Raw genomic sequence first — 25,147 nt, 5'->3', positions numbered from 1 at the left:
ACACAGAGGGACATGCAGCAGAGAAGGTGACGTGAAGATGGGGGCAGAGGATGGGGTGATGTGCCTACAAGCCAAAGACACCACCAGAAGCTGGAGAGAGGCCTGGGACGGACTCTCCCTCCGAGCCTCCAGAAGGAACCAACCCTGCTGCCATCTTGATTTCAGACTTCTCGCCTCCTGAATTGTGAGAGAATACATTTCTATCATTGTAAGCCACCCAGTTTGTGGTAATTTGTTATGGCAGCCACAGGAGATTATACACTGCCCTTCTAGCTCTGGGCTTCAGGAAGAAAAATGCCTTGTCTCTTCTTCCACCCTTGTGTTCCTAGCACGGTGCCCAGCACCTAGTAGGCTATTCAGAAGTATTTGTTCGTCAGTAAATGGGCTTCAGGAGTTCAGGGTGCTTTGAAATGTCACCCCAAATTTTGCATGTCAGATTTTTTTTTTCTCCCTAAGGTTGAGAGTTAGTGCAGAGCATTTAACAGATCCTCAAAGGGAACTGGGTTGCCAAGTGCTTAAGAACTTCTGCTTTTCGTGTCGAGTGGGTTTGTGGGGAAATATCTGGCCCATTATTTAAACCGAGATTTGTGAGCCTCGGGATTCTTCTTATGAGCTGTCCCCCCCTGCACGCTCTCAGCCTGAGCGGAAAGGGCATGTCGGGGACCAGAGGCAAACTGGTTGGGTCAGCTGGGTGGGCTCTGCTACTTTTTCCTCCCTTGGATGAAAATATTCTCTCGGTCGGAGCCTTGTGACCGTGGCCAGGCAGACAGCCCTCTGGCCCGAGGTTGACGGCTTTTCACTCAGTGCTTTGTTGACAGGAAAGCAAGCTTCCTGTGAGGCCAGGGATTGATTCATCACCGGCTTTTCCCTGCCTACTCACCGCCAGTGGGGAACCATGCCTTTCAGAAAGAACGCTTATTGCCGAACAGGGGCTAAGGGTGACTTGAGAAACTATCTTTTCTATTGTCTCCCTTTTATTAGTGTGTTTGTTTCCTAGGACTGCCGCAACAAATTACTACAGATTAGGTGGCCTGTGTGAAAAAGAATGAAACATTGGGACTTCCCTGGCGGTCCAGTGGTTAAGATTCCGCACTCCCACTGCAGGGGGCGCGGGTTTGATCCCTGGTCGGGGAACTAAGATCCCACATGCTGCACATGTGGGATCTTAGTTCCCACGTGTGGGAAAAAAAAAAAGAATGAAACAGTGCCATTTGCAGCAACATGGATGGACCTAGAGATGATCATACTAACTGAAGTAAGTCAGACAGAGAAAGACAAATACCATATGCTATCACTTATATGTGGGATTGAAAATATGACACAAATGAACTTATCTACGAAACAGAAACAGACTCACAGACGTAGAGAAGAGACTTGTGGTTGCCAAGGGGGAGGGGAGGTGGGGGAGGGATGGATTTGGAGTTGGGATTAGCAGATGCAAGCTATTATATAGAGGATGGATAAACAGCAAGGTCCTACTGTAGAGCACAGGGAACTGTATTCAGTATCCTGGGATAAACCATGATGGAAAAGAATATGAAAAAGAATATATATATGTATAACTGAATCACTTTGCTGTACACCTGAAACTAGCACAACATAGTCAATCAACTAGACTTATAAGAAAAATTAGTGGCCTCAAATAGGCCACTAGTCATATTTATCCTCTCAGAGTTCAGAGGCTGGAAGTCCTAAATCAAGGCATAGGCGGGGTTGGGGTCCTTCTGGAGGCTCAGAAGGAGAGTCCGTTCCAGGCGTCTCTCCTGGTTTCTGGTGACTGCCAGCAGCCCTTGGTTTGCAGCCTCACCCCTGCATCGTCCACCTCCACAGTTCACATACCTCCCTGCATGTGTGTCTAAACCTCCCTCTTGTAAGGACACCAGTCATTGGCGTTAAGGCCCATCTTAATCCAGTATGACCTCATCTCAACTTGATCACGTCTGAAAAGACCCTATTTCCAAATAAGGTCACGTTCACAGGTTCTGGAATGACGTGAAATCTGGGGGGACACGATTCAACCCAGAGACATTACTGCTACACATATGATGTGTACTACACCCATAATACTGTAATTAGCCATCATACTACAGTATCTGTGCCTCTGCTCCTAACACAGTCTGAAACGCAGCACCTACTCATGAGATGTTTGTTGCTTTGAAGATTAAGCATCCTGCTTAAGAGGGCAGGCTCTGGTGCCACATGGCTTGGGTTCAAATCCCAGCTCTAATACTTTCCACCTGTATGACCCTGGACAGGCCACCTCATTCCTCGGAGGTTTGCTTTCATTTTCTGCAGGGGGGCAATGGTAGCACCCACCTCATAGGATGTTGTGAGGGTTAAATGAAGAATTAGCTATGTAAGCATTAGCACAGAGCCTGGCACACCATAGACGCAGATAAATGTTAGCTACGGTTATTTTTGTTATTGTTATGAGAAACAATATCCATCTGAATTGTCGGTGTGAATTTGCTACTCTGCCTACGGAAAGGTCTAAGTGATAACTCATGGAAGGAGGAACGGGGTCCAGGGACAAACGCCAGTAAATCTCTACGTGGACCGTGCACGCCGGGCCAACAGCTGTAGTGACAGTAACTAACCCGTACCAGGGCTTGCAAGGCACCAGCCTCTGGGCATCGCCCCGTCCAGGTCGTGCTACCACCTGATGCTTCTCTTCTTTCACAGATGAGGAAATCAAGGTACTAACTCGCCCAGAGTTAGCGAGTGGCTGAATCAACGTGCTCTCACTCTAGAGCCTTATCGTTAAGGGCTGGGAGGTTGAGGTGAATTTACCAAGAGTGTCCTTCAAGGCCTGGGCTGGCTTTGCCACGAAGAGGGAAGGAGGCCGTCGAAGGAGGTGCAGATTAGAGCCTCGATAGTTCCCCTCCCTCTGGAGCTGACAAAGGACCTCTGTGCCGTGAAGGTGGAAGAGGCAACTGAGAGACGTGGTTGAGATGTCAGTCACTGATGCAGCCGTTGGACAGGAGACTCCGCCGGCCGAGAGTGTGTGGTTGCCAAGGCTGCAGATGCCTGCGATCTCCCCCTGCTGGCTCTGACTTCATCTCCAAGCCCCTCCCCACGTTCCGTCTGCCTCAGGGCCTTTGCACTGGCTGTTCCTTCCCTCTTCCTGGCAAGCTCTCCCCTCAGGCTCTGAGTGGCCGGTCAGTCTCGGCTCCAGTGTCACATCCTGGAGGAGGCCTCTCTGACCTCCCTAACCCTTCACCAAGCGTGTCTCTCACTTTTTCTCCTGATTTGTTTCCATGACCCATATCACCACCGACATGATCTTTGTTTACTTCTTTATTGCCTGTCTCTCATCCTGGAATGTCAGCCCCCTAGAGGAACCACCTAATCTATCTTGTTCATGGCTCCAGTGCTTAAAACAATGCCTGGAGCATGGTAGGTGCTCAACAAAATCTGTGTGCCTGGGTTCGGACTTCTGGATCTAAGCTTCTGGACAGGCAGAGGTGAGTTAACCGCAGCGGGACTTGGAACCAAGCTGCCCGACTCTGTCACTCACTAGCTCTGGGACACCAGGCTCGTGACTAAACTTTGCTGGGCCTCAGTCTGACCATCTCTAAGATGGGACGGTAGTGGCATCATCGTGGGTCATTTTGAGGAGGAAATGGGTTAAGTCATGTAAGGCAGCAGCAGGTCCCTGGTGGGTGTGAGCTCTTATGTTTCCCCTGAACCTTCGGCTCTGCTGCCCTGCTCTCCTCCCATCCCCCTCCCTTGGCTGGAGGGTCAAGCATGTTGGCTCAGCTTTCGTTCCAGAAGCTCCTCCCTCTGTCTGTGCTGGACCCTCATCCTTCCCCAAGCTGGGCCGTGGGACTCAGCCGTCCTCTTGGGGTCTGCTTGATTCTGCTCATTCCTCCGCCAAGTCCCCAAGTCAGTTCTTCCTTCCTCCCTTCCTCCCCTCCTTCCTTCCTTCCTTCTTCCCTTCTTTCCTTCCTGCCGCGTGGCGTGTGGGATCTTAGTTCCCCGACCAGGGATTGAACCAGGGGTCCCAGCAGTGAGAGCGCTGGGTGAGAGTCCTAACCACTGGACCATCAGGGAAGTCCCCATTCATGTTTTTTTCAATCTATGGTCGATGCAATTTGCCAATTTTGTGGTCAGAAGAGGCACCATTCACAACATAATTATGATGTCATCATGGTTGCAAGAAAAAGGAATCCTTGGGGAAAGAAAAGCAAAATTTGGGACTTCCTGGGCGATCCTGTGGTTAGGGCTCTGAGCGCTCACTGCTGGGGCCCCGGGTTCAATCCCTGGTCCGGGAACTAAGATCCCACAAGCTGCATGGTGCGGCCGGGGGAAAAAAAAGAAGCAACATTTTCAGAGCCTTGGTTTTGGTGTCCCTTTTCAGACTTCCTAAACTCCAGTTCCACGGAGATAGAATAGGGATTGCGGCCTAAGACCCCATGGCCTTGAACTCATTTCCAGCAGCTCAGATCAGAGAGCGTCCACATCACATATCATGTGGGGGAAACTGGGGCCCAGAGAGAAACGAAGTGTTTTTACTATTACAGTCAGCTCTCTGACATGTGGGTGCAGGTTATCCAGCTTGCAGATTCACCACATTAAACAATTTATGATGATGATGAACAATTTTTTTTTTGACTAGCATTTTTCAGGATCCACTTTAATGAGGTCCAGTTTACCTATGATCAAATGCCCCCATTTTATTTTTATTAAGAAAAAAATTTTATTGATTGATTTAATTTTTGGCTGCGTTGGGTCTTAGCTGTGGCGCACGGGATCTTTGTTGCGACACGCGGGGTCTTTCACTGTGGTGCTCGGGCTCTTCATTGCGGTGTTCGGGCTTCTCCATAGTCGAGGCAGGCGGGCTCAGTAGTTGTGGCACGGGCTTCATTGCTCCGCGGCATGTGGGATCTTAGTTCCCCGACCAGGGATCGAACCCGCGTCCCCTGCATTGCAAGGCGGATTCTTAACCACCGGACCACTGGGGAAGTCCCAAATGGCCCCATTTTAAAAGTACATTTTGGTGAGGTTTTTTTTTTTTTTAATTTATTTTTTATTGAAGTATAGTTGATTTACAATGTTGTGTTAATTTCTGCTGTACAGCAAAGTGATTCACTTATACATATACATACATTCTTTTTCATAGTCTTTTCCATTATGGCTCATCACAGGATACTGAATATAGTTCCCTGTGCTCTACAGTAGGACCTTGTTGTTTATCCATTCTATATATACCAGTTTGCAGCTGCTAATCCCAAACTCCCAATCCATCCCTCCCCCATCCCCCTCCCCCACCTTGGCAACCACCAGCCTATTCTCTATGTCCCTGATTCTGTTTCTGTTTCATAGATATGTTCATTTGTGTCATATTTTAGGTTCCATGTATAAGTGATATCATATGGTATTTGTCTTTCTCTTTCTGACTTACTTCACTTAGTATGATAATCCCTAGTTGCATCCATGTTGCTGCAAATGGCATTATGTAGTTCTTTTTTTTTTTGGCTGAGTAGTATTCCATTATATATATGTATGTACCACATCTTCTTTATCCATTCATCTGTCGATGGACATTTAGGTTGTTTCCATGTCATGGCTATTGTAAATAGTGCTGCAGTGAACACTGGGGTACGTGTATCTTTTTGAATTATGGTTTTCTTTGGATATATGCCCAGGAGTGGGATTGCTGGATCATGTGGTAGTTCTATTTTTAGTTTTCTGAGGAACCTCCATACTGTTTTCCACAGTGGCTGCACCAACTTACATTCCCACCAAGAGAATGGTAAACAATTTATTTGTGAAACACATGAAAGCTGCCGCATCTCTTTCTCAGGCGGCATTGCTGTTTGGGGCTCCCTATGTCCAGAGATGGTCCACATGTGCACTGCAGGGCAGCAAGGCCTCCTGCCCTTGTCAGTAGGTTCAACAGCCAACGTGTCTCGCCTTTGACATTGTGGGCTCCCGTTTTGCCAGTGTCCTGGGCAAATCTGAGCTGGGCAGTGCTGTTGAACATTTGCAAGTTTAAAAATGATATGATAACCAGAAGAAAATCGAAATGTTGGAATTTCAGTGAAGATGCCAGGGACTTTGTAATCCACTAAAACCTAAACTTTTCAAGCACTTAGAAAACTTGCATCACAATAGGGGTTAGAGGAGTGCATTGCTCATACTTTAAAAAAGAGAAAAGGACAAATACCCTTCATGGGCATCTCAGCCAGCATTTCAAGTGGTCTGAACAATGTTTAAATCTCTACGAGAACCCAGTGGATGAGCTTGATAATGCAGCACTAGTTTGGGTCTTGCCCACAGAGCATCCAGGGAAAGGCTGGTGCTAGTTTTGAAACAGGAGGGAAGGGGGTAGGGCAAAACCTTTAAAAGAATGACATAGTCCGAGGACACTACATAAACTGATTAGAACCAAATAGGTCCAAGATGGCAGACAGGTCGACTTCCACTTGACCTTGAGCCTCAGTATACACTCACTGTAACACATCAGCAAGCTAAATGACACACCCACAGGTGCCATGACAGTTCCAAGGCCGACCATAAAGGTCAAAAAGGGGGCAGTGGCCCAATTTCTGGAAATCCCCACCCCTTCCCCAAAATAGCTGGAACACTTCTCCCACTCATTAGCCTATGAAATTACCCACCCCTATAAAAACTGACAACCCCATACCCTGGGGCTGCTCTTGCCTTCTGAGATGGCCCACATTCTGGAGTGTGTTTCTCTCTAAATAAATCCACTTCTTACTTATTACCTTGTCTCTCACTGAATTCTTTCTGCGATGAGACATCCAGAACCTGAGCTTCATTAAGTCCTGAGACTAGGTGTGTGATCTCGGTTAGAAGAATGTGCGTTCAAGTCCCAATGTGAGTTGCGTGGTTTCAGTTTCACCTGTGATGAGCGAGCAACGTATTTCTTGAAAATTCTTGGGTTGAGAAGTAACTTGAATAAGTCTCCTGGCTGGGTGACTGGGTTCAAGCAATGCCTTAGGCTGTCCAAACTGGGGTTTGAGGACCTGAGTGGTTATGAGCCATAGGTGTCTTGGAGGGAGGAGGATGACCAGTGACAGTGAGACAGCAGTGGCCCCACCGGCTAAGCCCAGATACTGTCCACTCACTTAAGTTGTCTGCCAGGCTGGCTCAGAAATGAAGTTGGCAATGTATCGTTTCTTTTTTAATTTTATTTTTCTTTTTTCTTCCAGTACTATTGAGATACAGCACTGTATGCGTTTAAGGCGTACAGCATGATGATTTGACTCACATCATGAAATGACCACAATGAGTTTAGTGAACATCCATTATCTCACAGAGATACAACATTAAAAAAATAGAAAAACATTTTTTTCTTTGTGATGAGAACTCAGGATTTTGCTCTCTCAAAATACATAACATATATAACGCACAGCAGCGTTAATTATATTGATCATGTTGTACATTATATTCCTGGCACTTATTTATCTTGTAACTGGAAGTTTGTGCCTTTTGACCCTGTCATTCAATCTTTGGCACACACTCCCTCCACCCTGTAACCACAAATCTGATCTCTTTTTTCTGAGTTTGTTTTTGAAGTACAATTGTTACTGAATGCAAGCTTGTGTGCCCGGTGCCCAATGAGACCAAACCAACCAAAAAGTTCAGATGCCCGAAACACAGGGAGGCCGAACCAACTGAAAAGTCAGAGTTTGGAGCAGAAAAAGCTTTGTTACAGGGCCAAGCAAGGTGAACGGGTGGCTCGTGCTCAAAAAACCCGAATTCCCTGATGGCTCTGGGGGAGAAGTGTTTATAGGCAAAATTCGGGATGAGGGCTGCAGTGTGTGTGGCTTTCTTCTGATTGGCTGGTGGTGAGGTAACAGGGCAGGGCTCCAGGGATCTGGTGCTTATCCTGAAGTTGGCTAGGTGTGGGAGTTCCTACAGAAGAGCTGGAAGATATATTGTTATGTATATTGTTTGAGGGGGAACCAGGACCTGCCCCAAGGCTTCACTACTCTTTCTTGACTGCCCCTCCCTTGCTTCTGCATCCCCTCCCTTCCCTGATTAACAACTATTTGAATCTGACCTTTGGAACACAGGGAAGGTCAAGGAGGCTGGATGAAGCCTATTTCCTATAAACAAGAAATGGGGGACATGGAAAGGCTTTTGTGCCCAGGAGTGCCCCACAGGTTCCTGCTTGTTTTCGTAATTCACCTACAAGCCTATGTTATTTCCTGGTGCACAGCACAGCAATTTGCTATTTCTGTACATATCGAAATGATCATCATGATAAGTCTATTTGTCATCTGTCACCACACAAAGGTATTACATAGTTAGTGATTATTCCTCACACTGTACTTTTCATTACCTGTGACTCACTTATTTTGTAACTGGAAGTTTGTCCCTCTTAATTTTCCTCACCCATTTCACTCATCCCTTCTCCCCTTGGGCAACAACCTGTTTGTTCTCTGTATCTATGACTGACTCCGTTTCTATTTTGTTATGTTTGTTCATTTGTTTTCTTTTTTACATTCCACATATAAGTAAAATCACACAGTAATTGTCTTTTTCTGTCTGACTTACTTCACTGAGTATAATATTGTCTAGGTCCATCCATGTTGCTGCAAATGGCATTATTTCATTCTTTTTTATGGCTGAGTAATATTCCATGGTGTGTATATACCACATCTTCTTTATCCATTCATCTGTCGATGGACACTGAGATTGCTTCCATATCTTGGCTACTGTAAATAGTGCTGCAATGAACATAGGGGTGAAGGTGACAGTATATTGTACATACGTTTCCTTCTGTAAATTGATGTGTAATCTGTTAACTGTGTACCTTGATTTCTCTTCCTCCCTGCTTCACGCCTTCTCTGCCCTCATTTTAATTTTGAGTCAAGTCCCTGCAGCACTGAGAGTTCTAGGCAGTGGCTGAGCTTGGAATCAGAGATCAGTGTTCACCCCGGGTAGGTCAGAGGCTCCAGGCGCTTGAGGCGGTTTCTCTAAAGGGCCCTGGTGAGGAATGAATTGAGCTGTCAATGCAGTCAAGAGCCGGGTGCGACTTCTTTTTTCAGAATTGACTTTTTGCAGAAATTCATGTACTATGTTACCTCTCAGGACTTTCTCAGCCGTTCTGCCGCCTTTGGGATTTTGCAGGAGCCAGGCTGGCGCTGGAAACTGCAGGGGAGTGAGGTCTGGTAGACGCCCTGAGAGCGAGGGCAGAAAGAACTTTCTGAACGAGACTTATATCAGCAAGAGAAAGACCCTCCCCCCACCATGCCATCCCCTTACAGCTTTGTCCACCTCACCCCCTGACCCCATACAGTAATTCAGGTTTGGGGTGCAGGACCCTCACTGGGGAGAAATCCTCTTGTCTGTGATCTTCACCTCTGAGCTGTTTGCTCTGGGACGTCCCATCCTGTCTTCCCCTTGTAAATGCTCAGCATCACGGGACAGGCAGTTTTACCTCTTTGTTCTTGGGTAAGTAGGTCAAATAGACATAAAAATCACATGATGCCCACCTATCCACTGGGGCAAGGTGAAGACTGTGGGTTTTATCCTTGTGTAGCAGACGGGGACGTGCAGGAATGTGGTGATCTAGGTGACAGCCAATCTCAGAGAAGAGGAGCTGAGATATTCTCCAGTGAGACCTTGGTGCCAGCCTGCTTCACAAGTGTCGGTGCAAAATGGCGTGTCCAGTGGCTGCCATTTGTTCTGTTTTTAAGCCTCCCAACTACAGTCATTCAACAGCAAATCTCTACTAAGGGCAGGTCATGAGTCACACTGGGAGACCTCAGCCAGCTCTGCCCTTAAGAGGGTTACAGCCTGGTGGCAAAAAAAAAAGACAGGAAAGCCATCCTTTAGAAGGAAGAGCAGGAACTCCTGACGTCTCTCCCACCCCTGGGGCTTTTATAAGCTGAGTTGGACGTAATTGAATTGACATTCCGGGGGACAGAATTAGCACATTACGAATACATCGGTCACAGGCGCAAATGAGAAAGGTCCATGCTGGGCTTCTCACCTTTTGGACGATAAAGCTCGGAGCAAGAAGCATGTGAAAGATAGTGCTGTGGGACCATAGGAAAGAAAGGCCACTTCTCCAGAGGGAAGCCAGGAGGGACTCCATAGAGCTTATTGGTTAGGACCTGAACGCTGAGCCCTTAAGGGTGAGTAGGAATTAGCCAGAAGGGGGGCGAGAGGGTTTTGTAGGCAGAGGGAAAAGAAAAGGCAAAGACCCAGAATAGAAAGGTGCCCATTCACTCAACAAATATTCGTAGAGGGACCCCACCCTGCAGGCACTGTCCTAGGTGCTGCAGATGCATCCAAACAATAAACAACCCTCACTCTGGGGGGTCTGGCTGGCATTCTAGTGGGAGAGGACGGCTGGGATAGGGCATTTTAAGGCTGGACCCGTGGACTGAGCAGCTGGCGAAGGGCATCCTGTGTGTCCTCAGACGTTTGGGGGGCCCTGAGCGCTGAATTCATCGACTGCATTTGGGATGGACTGCTCCATGCACGAGGCCCGGCCCATGCTGGTGGCTGGGAGGGCAGGGGGCGCGTTTCCAGGGTGGCTCAGCTCAGCGTTGCGGCAGTGGGCAGAAGTGTCCCGTCTAGGAGGCCCTGAGATGCCTGTGTGTCCATCTCGTTGTTGCATATCTTGTTGGTGTCCTTCCTTGAGAGTGAATGCACACATGTCCACTGCAAGAGTGTGGAAAGGAAAGGGGAGACTTGCCAAGGATTATACCAAGCTTGGCTGGCAGGAACCCTTTTATTGAAAAGAACAAGAGTAGGAGTGGATGGTTGGATGGATGGATGGATGGATGGATGAATGGATAAATGAGTGAATGAGTCAGCAAAACACACCAAGTTGGCTATTTGCTGCCACATTTTCTTCTAGTGTTTTTTTTTTTTGGTGTTTTTGGCCGCACAGCTTGTGGGATCCTAGTTCCCTGACCAGGAATCGAACCTGGGCCCCCTGCAGTGGAAGCGTGGGGTTCCAACCACTGGACCACCAGGGAGGTCCCTGCTTGCAGTTTCAAAGAGCCTTCCTATTGGTTGTCTTAATGGTCTCACTTAACATCCTTCCCATTTAACAGAAGGCAACGTGGAGGCTGAGCTGAGCTGGTCCATCTAAGTCCTACTCCAGCCTTTTCCAGGTCTCACTACCCACCTGTGTCCCTCTACACGCAAAGGCCTCAGCAGATGATTTAAAAAACCCATTTCCACCTCCAAGCCTTTAAATTATGAATGGAGCACAGACAGCTTTTATTCCAGTCACATAGCAATTTAGAGAGTGGCCACAGCAGGCCTCATCCTTTGTTTTAAATTCCTTATAAATGAAGGCTGGACACGCTTCACTTCGCAACGTTATATCTCTCTGAGGCTTTCGGGGCGGCGTTTCCTGCGCTCACGTTCCCCGATTCTAATACACGTAATTGATGCAATGGCGAGTTGCTTTGGTTTCTGTCTGGCTGTGTCTTAATTTGCGTTGATTTTCCTGTTCACGGGCTGCTGTAATGTCTGGCTCTGTATTTCTAGCTTCGCTTTACAATGTCGTTTCAGACTTTAATTAGGACCCCTGTTGGTGAACGGGTCTGAGCTTGCCCAGATAGATTTGGGGAAAAACAAAGGAAGCTTTCCAAAGAGCAAGACCATTTTATTGCTTATTAATTAGTCCCTGCCCAATGCAGGCAGGGGCGGGGAGGGGGAGGGTGACACGGAGGTCAGCGCATTGAGCTGTGTGGGGTGTTGGTAGGTATTTTGGAGAAGGAGGTACAGCCAGGGCTCTCTAAAGACTTGGAAACAAAGGACGTAAGATTGTTCCTGAGAGTTAAGCTACGAACTTTAACACACAGTGGGGAAGGAACTGAGCCCTAAAAGCATCAGCTTAAGCGATTATGTGGAAAATGGACTAATGTGTCTTCTCCAACCAGATGACGGGGGCCTCTCTCTTCAAGTTTTGTTGGTTCATTCACCAGGTTTTGCTGGGGCGGCCCTGTCCCATCAAAGCACTCTGTTTGGGGCTGGAGTTGCCCCTCGAAGCCCCATCCTCGTAGAACCTACAGTCTAAGGAGGAACTCAGAGTTACATCTTGCCATAGAAATATGCTATAGCATATAGCTATAGCATATAGCAAAAGGATGGCATTAACGTGTTCAAGGAGAGACCATGCTTAGCACAGGTGGTAAAAACAGGCAAGCACGATGGTATCCAGGAAAGGTATTTTTGGCACTGCCCAGGTGTATCAGTCAGCTTGGGCTGCTGTAACAAATACAAGAGTCTGGGTGGCTTAAACAACAGACATTTATTTCTCACAGTTCCGGAAGCTGGGAAGTCCAAGATCAGGGTGCCAGCTGGGTCAGGTTCTGCTGAAGGCCCTCTTCCTGGCTGGCAGAGGGCCATCTTCTCCCTCCATCCTCACGTGGCAGATAGAAAGCTCTGGTCTCTCTTCCTTTTCTTATAAGGACACTAATCTCATCATGGGGGCTGCACCCTCAGGACTTCATATAAAGGGAATCACCTCCCCAAGGTCCCACCTCCAGATACCATGATACTAGGCAGAAGGGCTTCCACATATGTATTTTTTGGAGGACACAAGCATTCAGTCAGTAGCACCAAGCAAGAAGAAGTGGTGGTCACAGCCTTTGAGCATCCCAGACCCACTGGCAAAGGTCAATCCACAGTGGACAAAAGTCCCCTACGCTTAGCAAACAAGGACTTTTTCTATGACCCATCTGAACTCCCTTTGTGTTCATTAACTCCACACTCCCCAAGGCAAACTTTGGATTCTGATTTCGTGTGCAGGAAGAAGACACACTGACCTTGCTGATGCTCTGGTTCCTCTGTCTGCCCTTGGACGTCAGCTGGGAAGTAGGCATTCCGGTGTCCCTCATGAGCTCACGTATTTTGTGTGGATGTGAGTCAGGCTGTCAGGGTTGGCACCAGCAAGAGTGAGTCTCAGAACTGTCCCAGCCCAAGACCAGTGACTAGTTTTAAGGTAGTTCCTTCTGTGGACCAGCCCGGCTGCAGCCGGCCTTCTCCCAGATGGAAAGGGACCTGGGAAGAACATGGTATTTGGGGCGGGCTGGCCTGGGTTCAAGTTCTAGCTCTGTCATTTCATACGTGTAGGGGTCTACGGTCTTTGATACTGAACAGGGATTAGACAGAGTAAGATGCATGTTCATGCCAGCTGCATGGTCTTGGGAAAGCTACTTACATTCTCTGCTTTACCTTCCTGATCTGTAAAATGGAATTCTGATGATTTGAAATGATATATGTAATATGATTAGGGTGGTAGCCACATGATAAGTGGTAGCTATTTTTAGTATCCTAAGACAAACATACATAAAGTTAACGGATATTTATACTGTATTTATTTATTTTTTAATTGAAGTATAGATGATTTACAATCACTTATACGTGGAATCTAAAACATGGCACAAATGAACCTATCTACAAAGCAGAAACAGACTCACAGACACAGCGAACAGACTGGCTATTTGTACTTTGTGTGCATCTATAGGTCTCAGCTTGCACGTAACTGTTCTGAGGAGAGCTTGCTCCTCAGAGGCCTCTCACGTGCTGGGATTACCCACCTCTGACTCTGAACCATGTGCAGCTTGAGGGCAGAGACTGACCTTCTTCTGTTACCTGTTGGTTCCAGGCCCCTATCCTGTTTCAGCCACAGTGAGATAGCCAGGAGTCTCTGGTTGTAAACAACAGAAGTGCAGCTCAACCAGCCCAAGCACAGAAGGGCACAGCTTTGGCTCATGAACTCAACTCTGGAGAGACTCGGTCTTCCGTCTGGCCTTCTGAGCCAGTTGACCCATTCTTTCAGGCTCCGGGTTAGGGGGAGAGGTGAGGCCCTTGCCCTTCTGGGATTATATCATTTTAGCTTGAGATTCGAGGAGGGGAGAAAAAGCTATTCCTCTCTGCCTGGTTCAGAAAACGCCAGTTTGGGATTCTGAATAGCCCTGCTCAGGTCGTGGGCCCGGTCGTTGAGGAGAAGGGTGTGCTGCTCCGATGGGCCCACGTCGGGGTGCGTGGATGTGAGGGCCGGGACGGGCACCAGCAGCCCCACGGAAACCCCTCTAGTAAGCGCCCAGATACTGTCAGATGAACGTCTGCATTCAGGCTGCCAGGAAGGTTCAGGAGCTCTAGAGGTCAGAGTCAAGACCCATCCTTCTGGGGAATAAGGGAAGACTTTGTGACAACGGGAGGCTTTGAAGGTTAGGTAGGGATTTGGAGGGGCGGGAAGAGACGCCGGGCCTGCTGGCTGAGATACAGCCAAGTCGGGCATCGGGCTGGCGAGCTGCACGTGGGGTGCGGGATGGCAGGGAGGGGGATGGGAAGTGTTCCAGGAAGAAGAGTCCTGTCGGGCTGAACTTCGGGGATTTATAGGCTGGTGTGTTCGTTTCCAGGAGCTGCCATGACCAAGCACCACAAACGGAGGGGCTTAAAACAACAGAAATGTGTTCTCTCACACGGTTCTGGAGGCTGGCAGTTAAAGGTCAAGGTGCTGGCTGAGTCACGCTCCCTCTGAGGCTCTAGAAGAAGCTCCTTCCCCCTCCACCGCCTGGTAGCCCCAGGCGTTCCGTAGCAGGTGGCAATCCAACTCTAGTCCTTGTCTCCTCAGTCACTTGGCCATCTGCCCTCCGTGTCTTCACCTGCAGGTCTCCTCGCTGTGTTTCTCTTCTCTTTTCTTTCTTTTTTTTTTTTTAATTTTATTGAAGTATAGTATAGTGATTCAGTTATACATATATATATATATATATTCTTTTTCATATTCTTTTCCATTATGGTTTTTAAAATTATTTTATTTTATTTATTTATTTTTTAAATTTATTTTTGGCCACGTTGGGTCTTCGTTGCTGCGCGCGGGCTTTCTCTAGTTGCAGCGAGCGGGGGCTACTCTTCATTGCTGTGCGCAGGCTTCTCATTGCAGTGGCTTCTCTTGTTGCAGAGCACGGGCTCTAGGCATGCGGGCTCAGTAGTTGTGGCTCGCAGGCTCAGTAGTTGTGGCTCGCGGGCTCTAGAGCGCAGGCTCAGTAGTTGTGGCGCACGGGCTTAGTTGCTCTGCAGCATGTGGGATCTTCCTGGACCAGGGATCGAACTCGTGTCCCCTGCATTGGCAGGTGGATTCTTAACCAGTGCATCACCAGGGAAGTCCCCTCCATTACGGTTTGTCGCAGGATATTGAATATAGTTCCCTGTGCTCTACAGTAAGACCTTGTTTCTCTCCTCTTGTTTTAAGGACACCAGTTACATTGGGTTAAGGACTCACCCCACTCCAGTATAACCTTATCTTAGCTAATTACATCAGCAATGACCCTGTTTCTAAATAGGTCGCCTTCTGAGGTATAGGGGTTAGGATTTGAGCTTATCTTTTGGGGAGGACACAGTTCAACCCATAGCAGGCAGGCAGGCAGGCAGCAGTGGCTCAGGGGCTGGAGAGGGAGGTTGGACCTGTGCGTGGTGAGTTACAGTGGCCAAGCAGAAGGAAGTCACTGAAGACCGGGAGCCGGGGGCCGGCATGACCCATCCGTGGGCAAACCCGGGCTGGAGAGAGCGTACCTGGCTTCTCGGAAGGTCGCTGAAGTGATTCAGGTGGGGGGACAGCAGAGGGACTCGGAGGTGATGCCAGGTTGACTGGAGGGGGTGGACGCGGGCTCTCGCAGGGAGGATGCACGCTGGGGCCGGGGTGACCTGCGATGTACGGACTTGCGGAGCGAATAGGATGCCCGAGTGGTCCCGCCAGGAGCCGAGTGCCACCACCCCTAGGATTCCATCCGTTTATGCCTCGCACGCTGCTCCCCTATCACACCTGAAACGCGCTTTTCCTCCCCATTTAGCTAGTGATGGTAACAATCACGCAGGCTACTCTGACCCCGGAGCACCGCTAAAGGGCTTGATGCATATCGTGCCGTCACATCCCTCACATAACCTGGTGAGGTTGGTCCGGCTGTGCCCACTTTGCAGATGGGGATACTGAGGCCTGGCTGGAGTTACCTGTCTTGTCTCACACTAGAGGGAGCCGGGGCCGGAGACGAACCCACGCCTGTTTGCCCGCACTTTTATCCCTCCTGCCCCTCCACCTCCCATACCTCACTCACTGTGTCTCTCTGACCAGGCTCATCTTATTTCGTCTGGTTACCCACATAGGTCTTGACCCTTCTGCTAAAGTGTACGCCTCTGATGGAGAGGGCTGTGGTCCCCTCCCCGTCGTCCTTCCGCCAGGTATGGCTGGTGGAACTAAGACCAGCAGCTCAGAGTGAAGGGTTTGGGCTGAGCGGTGCTGTGCGTGTGTATCTGTTGAGAGGCACAGACGGGTGAGGGCAGGAGTGAATGTCCACTGGGAGCGTCTCAAAGGCTGGTTCCCACAGGGAACCCGGCGGAGGAAGCCCTAGTCCCCCCAGATGGGAAGAACCATCTCACTGGTGGAGTGCAGGACGCCAGCTGCCCAAATCAGAGAACCCGCCTTCCTGAGGTCGGGAACCAGCCCCCTGGGGGGCGGCGGTGGGAGCGGGCAGACACACGCAGGCTCTTGGGGACTCCATTCTAGAGGGGCAGCCGGGCAGCAAGCAAGGAGACCAGTCCATGAGCAAGGTGAGGTCCGAGTGGATAAAGACTCAAGACAGAATAGAACAGTGATGCAGTGGAGAGTGGTCAGGTCAGGAAAGCCCTCCCTGAGTAGGTGAAATGAGAGTTGAGACCTGGATGAAAACAAGGGGCCCGTCATGCGGAGACCAGAACAGAGCCTTCCAGACGGAGGGGACATGAAAAGGGCCTGAGGCAGGGACAAGCTTGGGGTGATCTAGGAAGAGCCGCTCTGGGTGGTGTGGCTGCCGGGGGGAACCTGGGGTGAGAATAGCGATGATGCTGCACAGGTCCAGATCCCCTGGGGCGTGGAGTTCCCACCTTTCCGCATGCTGTCAGGATCTTTGCACCCCGTTCCAAGGAACTCCACCCAGGCTCCTGGTGGTTGGAGGTGGCCAGCGTGGGACTCCAACAAGGATGCCTGGCGCCCCACCTGCAGGGCTCTCTCCGTTCTCTGCTCTAACGGGATCGCTTCCCTGGGACTGTGCAGGGAATGGATGTCCAGGAACCTCCAGCTGCCCGGGGCCCCGCCTGGCTGCCCCTGGGGCTGGGAGGAACTGGATCTCAGAAAACCTACTAGCTATCAATATTTGGCTGTATCTGTGTGCTCCAGCTCCCTGCTTGAGAAGCTCTGCTGGAGAGCCTGTAGACCACGACCGTGACTTTGGATTTACCTAAATTGCAATGAGAACTTATTTGTGGGTTTCCAGCCAGGAATAATGTTAGCTGATAAACAGTTTTTGAGATTACTTTGGCTGCCCCATGGAAAATTGGGAGAGGAGGAATTGGGGGCAGGAAATGTAAATGGGGAGCAGGGCTACCGCGTGCAGCTGGGCGGGTTGCACACTATTCAACTCCGGGCCATGGTGTGGATGGTGGGTTACTGCTCTGCTGTCGCCATCTTGAAATGCTTGGTCGGTTTTGAATAAGGGCCCTTGTATTTTCATTTTGCACTGGGCCCTGCAAATCGTGCAGCTGATCCCACTGTTGTGCATAAAGAGGTGACCCCAACAAGCTTGGGTCAACCCGTACAGAACTACACCTGCAAACCAGAGTGAGTCCAGGGACAATGGGCGCTCATGACTTAGAGAAGTGCCTGGATTCTAGAAGCTTGATGAGCATTAGCTGCGAGAGTAATAAAAGTTGCCGAGTGTGTAGTAACGTAGTAGTAATCTAGTCATAGTAATAGTCATTATTATTATCTTAATTAATTTATTTTTGGCTGCGTTGGGTCTTTGTTGCTGCGTGCTGGCTTTCTCTAGTTGAGGCGAGCGGGGGCTACTCTTCATTGCGGTGCGCGGGCTTCTCATTGCAGTGGCTTCTGTTGCTGTGGAGCACAGGCTCTACGGCGCATGGGCTTCAGTAGTTGTGGCGCATGGGCTTAGTTGCTCCGTGGCACGTGGGATCTTCCCGGACCAGGGCTCGAACCTGTGTCCCCTGCATTGGCAGGCGGATTCTTAACCACTGCGCCCCCAGGGAAGCCCCAATAGTCATTACTATAAGGAACATTTAGGAGTGTGAACTAGGAGGCGGTTTGTGCTTTAATCTTGGGAGGAAAGGAGTGGAAGAGGCTGGGTACAGATGAACGTTTTCTTGGGAGAAAAGTATGAACCTTGAAGTGCAGCTCAGTTTGGGATTCCAAGGGTAGCGGTTGCCAGCCACATGCAGCATCCAGAATCCTGGATTTTGCCCCAGGAATTGAACTCCCTGCGGCCCCAGTATGTGGGCAGTTGGGGATGCTTTGAGAGAAGCCGGTGCCTGGGAAATTACCCAGGGGACCAGCAGTCGATGGGCAGAAGGGAGGCTGCACGTGCTCCTCCGGCCCCAGGGGACGGAGACACAGGAAGGAAGTGCCGGCAGGGGTGTGAAGCCAGAGTCGGGGGCCCTGGAGCTCCCTGGGGCTGGAGGGAGGCCTCGCCCAGCACCCGCGCACCCAGCATGAGCGTTGGAGCACCTAGCGCCCCTGCCCTCATTCTGTCAGATGGAGGCATCGCGCGTCTGCTTGAAGAGCGTGGCTTCAGGGCCGGGCCAGCGCTTTCAGACGGGCGTCGCTGGGACCTCTCGGTGCGTGTCACTGCTCTGTGAATTCACCCATCCTCTGGGACTGAGGCCCAGGTCTCTTCAGCAGAGACTCACCATGTTGTACAAAAGCAAAGAGTACGGTGGCATCACCCTCTCCACAGGCGCTGGGTGGTGCCCACCTCGTGCTGGGCTGAGGACTGAACGGTCAGGAGAGGATGGTCCAGTGGGAGACAGGTGCTGCTCTGGTGGTGAACTGCTGAGTAACAAACCATCCCCAAAGTCAGCGGCTCAAAACAACAACCATTTTATCACGTCTCATGATGCCGAGGGTCAGGAATTCAGGCATCTCTCGGTTGGGTGATTCTTTACCGCGTTGTGTTGACCAAGGCGGCTCTGGTGAAATTCAGCAGGCAGACGGCCGCACTGGGAGGTCCAGGGTGGCCTCACTCACACGTGCGACGTTTAGACGCAGTGGCCTCAGCCGGGGTCGTTGGCCGGAGCACCTACAGATGGCCTGTCCAGCTGGGCAGTGTTGGGGGAGACGATTTCTCACCCAGCGGCTCACAGAGTGTTTTGAGGGAGGAGATGGAAGCTACCAGTCTCGTAAGGGCTGAGCCCAGAAACTGGTGCAGTGTCACCTTCACATCCTTCTGGGGGTCAAAGCACTCACAGCGTCAAGGGCGGGGGGACCTCAGACCCCGCCTGTCCCTGGGAGGCCTGTCGAGGGATTCGTGGCCATCTGGAAGCTGCCCCAAACAGGAAAATGAAGAATTAGAGTTCAGTGTTGTAAAGGAGATGCCAAAGGCTATCTAATCACGTAGAGGAGAGGGGGCCTTGATTCCACGTGGGGTGGGGAGGTGCAGATTGGTTGGGGGAGGGGAGAGGCAGGGAGGATGACCTGGGGGGTAACATCTGAGTCTTTGAGCGGGGTCTTGAAGACGACTGGGACTGGTCAATGAAGATAAGGTGGGACACTAGGGGGGAGGGCTTGGGGAGTGGGAGAAGAGCATGGGCAAAGGCACAGCGGACAGGAGTAAGTGGGGGGTTGGGAGGATGTGAGGAGGCAGTTCAGGCAGGAGGGGGGCAGCAGCTGAGCCCCGAGAAGCAGGCAGAGGGAGATTGTGTTTTCCAGTAAGAGACTGGTGTGATCCGATTCCCACTGTGCAAGGACATCTGCATCAGTGTGGAGGATGATTTCGGAGGCGGGGAAGACTGGGTGAAGATGGTGACGACTTCTGGGTGTAAGTCATGAGACATAATGCACAGCATGGGGACGAGAGTCGACAATGCTGTCTTGTGTATTTGAAAATCGCTAAGGGAGGAGATCTTAAAAGTTCTCATCACAGGAAAAAAGTTTGTGACTATGGGAGGTGACAGATGTTAACTAAACTTTACTGTGGTGATCATTTCATAATATGCACTTGTATCAAATTATGATGTTGTACCCCTGAAACTAGTACAAGGTTATGTGTCAATTATATCTCACTAAAACCAGAAGAAAAAGAATAGAAACATTCTCCCACATGGCCATAATCCTGAAAATGAGCGATAATCCCCTAATATCATTTTATATCCAGTTCATATTAAATTTCCCTCCCTAATTAGCCCTCAAATGTGTTGCCAGCTCTTTTGAACTGGAATCCAGTAAGATTCATGTATTGCCCTTGGTTCTATCTCTTGAGTCTTTCCTTATGTAGACTATCACCCCATCCATCCCATCGTTCCCTCAGATGTTGACTGTTTGAAGAGATGGGACTGGTTGTCTTATCGAACATCTAGAGAATGGTTTGGTAAAGTCTTTTCTTGTGGGGTCATTTAATTTGGTCTTGCATTAGCTTTCTTTTCCTGTAATGTGGAAATTAGATCCAGGGGTCTGACTAGATTCAGGTTAAACATTTTGGGTAAGAATCCTTGGTGTTATGAATTCATATTGCATCCCATCAGGAGACACATGAAGTCAGGTTGCCCCTTCATTAGTGACATTCAATTTACTCACGTTCCTTGAGGGTAAGAAAATGGCTAGACTCCTCTGTTTCTCCATAGTGTCTGAAAAAGGGCTGGGCTTACAGTAAGGAGTAATAGATAGTCAGTTCTTGTATCAGCAGTGATGGTGTTCTATGAAGTCCCTGTGAACACTGAATCTGTGAGAGCCCAAACAAGAAGGTCACCTTGTCCAACCTCGGCCGGAAATGTGCAAATTTTCACAGGTCTGCGTATATCCATGAACTATCCCTTAAGAGCCACGAGTATTGATTTTGGGGGTTACAGATACATTAAGTGAGTAGGTGAATTCAAAATGTGGAATCTGCAGATAAAGGGGATCCATTCAATATGCTGGATCAAATCCATCTGAATTAGCTGTGTGACCTTGGATTAGTCGCATAACGCGTCTCTGGGCTTCATTTTCTTTACCTGTCCCACGACTGGGTGACCCTGGAGCTTTTCCCCAGCCCTGGAATCCCAGGAGCTGAGACCCCTGGAATTGAGTTTCTCTCGGCTTGGCTCTCTGTGGCCGGGCAGACCCCGTCGCTTTCCTTTCCGCGCAGGTTTGTGGATTTCCACGCGGCCGCGTCCACCTGTTCGCCTTCCCGGGCCGCGCTGCTCACCGGCCGGCTCGGCCGCCGCAACGGCGTCCCTCGCAACTTCGCAGTCACCTCTGTGGGGGGCCTTCCACTCAACGAGACCACCTTGGCCGAAGTGCTGCAGCGGGCTGGCTACGTCACTGGGTTGATTGGTAACATGGCCTCCACCGCCCGGACCCCCGTCCTCCCTGCATTTACTGTGGCGGCTGCTTTGTGTCTGCAGGGCTGCCGTGCGCTGACGCCTCTCCTGCTCGTGTCCGCTTTTCTGCTCATTTCTTGCTGTAGAAGTTGGGAATGCTTTCAGCTCTAAGCAACTGAAACGACCTACCAGGGGACTAAACTGTGTATGGAGCTAGTTTCCCCTGGTCCCCCCTACAGAGGCCAAGACAACCCAGCATCCCGACGGCATTCTCAGGCTGCCTGTGCTTAGGATCCTGGCTCTCCAGGAGCTGGGTCCGGCGGGGTTCCCACCTCCCTCCACCACGTGAAGTGGCAACGAGGGTCCCTGTGGGGATGTCCTCGGGGCCCCGGGCTCCCCGTTAACCTGCAGGAAGCTGGCATTTCTGGTGCGTCGGCCTGGCTCCTCCTCTGGGTCAAGGAGCCTGACATACTTTTCAGAAGATCAGACTGCAGTGTGGCCTTCCTTGTCCTGGGAGGACGAGACCATTAAGGTCCCAACCGGCTCTCCTTTTCACCCCTTTCTCTCCGTACCCGGAGGTACGAACTATTCTGAAGCTCTCACTATGGGCTGAGCATCCTCACCCGTCCTCTCCGTGCATCCATGTAAGACTCCCAGCCCGGGGGGCGGGAGGGCTTCGGTCCCCGGGCTCTCTGACCCTAACACTTCATGCAGCGTCAGGGGCACTGGATTCTTCTCGAGCTGGGTTCTAGCTCACTTGCCCCTCCTTCTTCATGCCTTTAAATCCCAAGAAGGCAACTGATTACAGATCGACTGGTCACCACTCATGACACCTTTTGCTTTTCTGGGAGAGGATACTGAAGCGTACCTCCTTGTTGAGATCGTGAATTTCCTAGAAGCACGCTTACAGGGAAAATGCAAAACCTGCAGAAGGAATACCGAGTCCACTGACACCACTCACTGTTGGCTTCTAATGGTGCTCTGTGTTAACGTGTTTGTCCCTAGTTGTACATTTTATCACTCGGCCCTACTTTTCTCCCCCTCCTATTATTTTCTATTTCCTGGTGATATAATTTTACACGTTTATTATAATTTTAGAAGTAATTTTAAAATTGTACTATAATTTTATATTTCCACGTCATGCTGAATCTAAACATTCCACATAACGCTTAATCCACTTCCCTCAACTTTTTATTACATTTGTTTTCAAACCTACAGACCAGTTGCAAGAAGGGACTCCTAGACCCCCATATACCCTTCACCTCGATTCACCGTTGTTCGTTTTGGCCACAGGCATTTGTCTTGAAAAGATGGTTTGGAAGTATTGTACTGAGGCCACGTGAGATCATTTACTGAGTCAGACTCCTGTGGTTGCCTGTTCATTTCCGTCCTTGGTGTTGTTTCACGCTGCCGCCGTTTCGGTCTTTGCACCGCATTTTTGATTCATCCCCTCGCCTCGTGGGTGACTTCCCTGGGATCTTTACCCAGAGAGCAGGTCAGAGAGTTCCAGCCTCGCCTTGCGTACCCCAGTGAACGCGTTTACAGAGTGAGGAGGAGCGGTGCGGCTGAGCTTCCTCATTGCTGGCCTGCGCTCGGGCGGGCGGCAGCAGGGAGGTGGTCCCCCGCTCAGCTTCTGCAGAGGGGGAGGATGAAACCAGGCGGGAACGGCATCTCTGGGACTGTCTGGGCTGTGCACCTGCTCCTTGGGTCCTTTGCAGGGCCCCAGGCAGGAGGGCCGAGCAGAAGGTGTGGTGGGCCCTGCAGGGGGGGGTTGCCGTGGGCACTGCACCCTCTTTGGGGGGCAGAAGCTCAGCCTGCTCACTTCTCTGGGCTCCCGGTAATGGCTCGTCTTCCCCCTTCCCTGCACGCTTTCCTGCCTGGGTCATGAGTCATCCTTGCTTGCTTTCTGTCTCCCTGGGGACTCCCTCTCGGTCCCAGAGAACGAGGCTTGGCTGTCACACAGCATGTGAGCCTCTCTTTGCTTGTCCTCAGGAAAGGGCAAAGCTGATGGAGACCTGAGTGTGTGATCAGCTCCGCCAAGGGGCTGGGAGCCCCCATGGGGATTCCTCTCAAAGTCTCTCTCTCTCGTTTTCCTCCAGGCAAGTGGCATCTTGGGCACCATGGCTCTTATCACCCCAACTTCCGTGGTAAGAATTCTTTGGAGGATTGGTTACCTGGGAAACAGAAAATAAAGGTCTCTGTGTTAAAGGACTCTATGAATGTTTAAGCCATCCTGCCCCTGAGGGACATCTCTCCTGAGTCAGGACACCTTCGTTCACAGGGTCACTTGGGTGGGTTTGAGGTGCCAGGGTTGCCTCTGTTTGCACATCCCTCTTGCCGGCACCTTTCCCGGCCCCCCTCTTTGGTGCCTGTCTACCCTTCGGGCTCCCCCAGCGTGAGGCCATCAGTGTTTTCCTCAACCCAGTCCTTCACGTGTCCGGGAACACTTGGCCCCCGAGAGGCCCCGCGTGGTAAGAAGTAAAAATTGTTTGATGGGTTCACTGAAGCAGGGGCTCGGGGGGGCAGTAGGGAACTCTGTGGGAAACTTCACACTGAAGCTTGTGCTGGAGAAGAGATGGGATGAGGGAGGGTCTCAGAAAAAAGTCAACACAGGGTTTTCAGGTCTCAGTTTGACCCTCACATCCTCCCTCCAATACCCCTCCACCCTCTCAAGCCCAATCCTGCCAGCCCTCTGCGTCCAGCTGAGATGCCAGCTCTCCTGAGAAGCACGTTGAGATTCCCGTCTCAACCACATCCCACCCCCAGCATCCAGGGGTAACTTTCTCTGATCCCCCTCGTGGGCTTGCTGATAATCCATCTCTTAGAGCTGAATCTCTACTTCTTATCCTCCCCCTCTGGAGGGCAGAATATATTCTTTTATCCCTCAGAGTGTCATGCAGATAGTAGATTTTCACCAGGTATTTCCCAGCGGTGTCCATCATCGCACTGGGAACAGGAGGTGTTCAAGAATTCTCCCCACTTCCTTCCACGCAGGGTTAATGCTAATCACAAGATGTTTGCAAATCTAGTCTTGCAGCCAGAACCCAACAAAGTGTTTTCTTTGCATACTACAAAGGGATATTAATCAAATCCCCTTTTAATTACATACTCCATAACACTGCAGAATTAAATCATGGAAAATTAAATTTCTGTCTTGGGTGTAAGAATGCAAGCTCATAGCCTAACCCATTCCTTCTCTTCCAGGGTTTGATTACTACTTTGGAATCCCATACAGCCATGACATGGGCTGCACTGATACCCCCGGCTACAACCACCCCCCTTGCCCGGCATGTCCACGGGGCGGTAGACCGTCAAGGTAATCCTAGCCAAGGCATCGGCTCTGGGCTCCAGAGCAAGGTGAAGTCCTGGGGGTGTGGTCCATCAGAAGGAAGTGAGAGAGACCCATGGGGAACAGTTACAATAGCAAAAAGGGATCGAGTACCTGGGACTTCTCTGGTGGCGCAGTGATTAAGAATCCGCCTGCCAATGCAGGGGACACGGGCTCGAGCCCTGGTCCGGGAAGATCCCACATGCCGCGGAGCAACTAAGCCCATGGGCCACAACTACTGAAGCCCCTGTGCTCTAGGGCCCTCGTGTCGCATCTACTGAGCCCGCATGCTGCAACTACTGAAGCCCGCGCACCTAGAGCCCGTGCTCCACAACAAGAAAAGCCACCACAATGAGAAGTCCACGCACCACAGCGAAGAGTAGCCCCCGCTCGCCGCAACTAGAGAAAGCCTGCGCGCAGCAACGAAGACCCAAATGCAGCCAAAAAAAAAAAAAAAGATCGAGTACCGTTAGTGCAAATTTAAGTGCATTATTTGCATGGAGTGCAAGAACACTTTTCATGAAGATGAGG

The 25,147-nt window shown here is 50.3% G+C and overlaps 1 protein-coding gene across 2 annotated transcripts in view; it reads left to right on the top strand.

The window, feature by feature from the left end:
* ARSG (arylsulfatase G) overlaps positions 1 to 25,147 on the top strand; it is a 116,241-nt gene that overhangs the window by 47,492 nt on the left and 43,602 nt on the right. For both annotated transcript variants that reach the window (XM_061175294.1, XM_061175295.1), the window contains exons 3-5: positions 21,114 to 21,301; positions 23,388 to 23,435; positions 24,493 to 24,604. In XM_061175294.1, the coding sequence (XP_061031277.1) occupies positions 21,114 to 21,301; positions 23,388 to 23,435; positions 24,493 to 24,604 (348 nt within the window). The remainder of the gene's footprint in view (positions 1 to 21,113; positions 21,302 to 23,387; positions 23,436 to 24,492; positions 24,605 to 25,147) is intronic.

The sequence above is a fragment of the Eubalaena glacialis genome, chromosome 19, assembly GCF_028564815.1.
Source record: "Eubalaena glacialis isolate mEubGla1 chromosome 19, mEubGla1.1.hap2.+ XY, whole genome shotgun sequence".
In the NCBI taxonomy this organism is placed as follows: Eukaryota; Metazoa; Chordata; class Mammalia; order Artiodactyla; family Balaenidae; genus Eubalaena; species Eubalaena glacialis.
The sequence above is the reverse complement of the archived record's forward strand: the minus strand, read 5'-3'. Positions and strand labels throughout refer to the sequence as shown.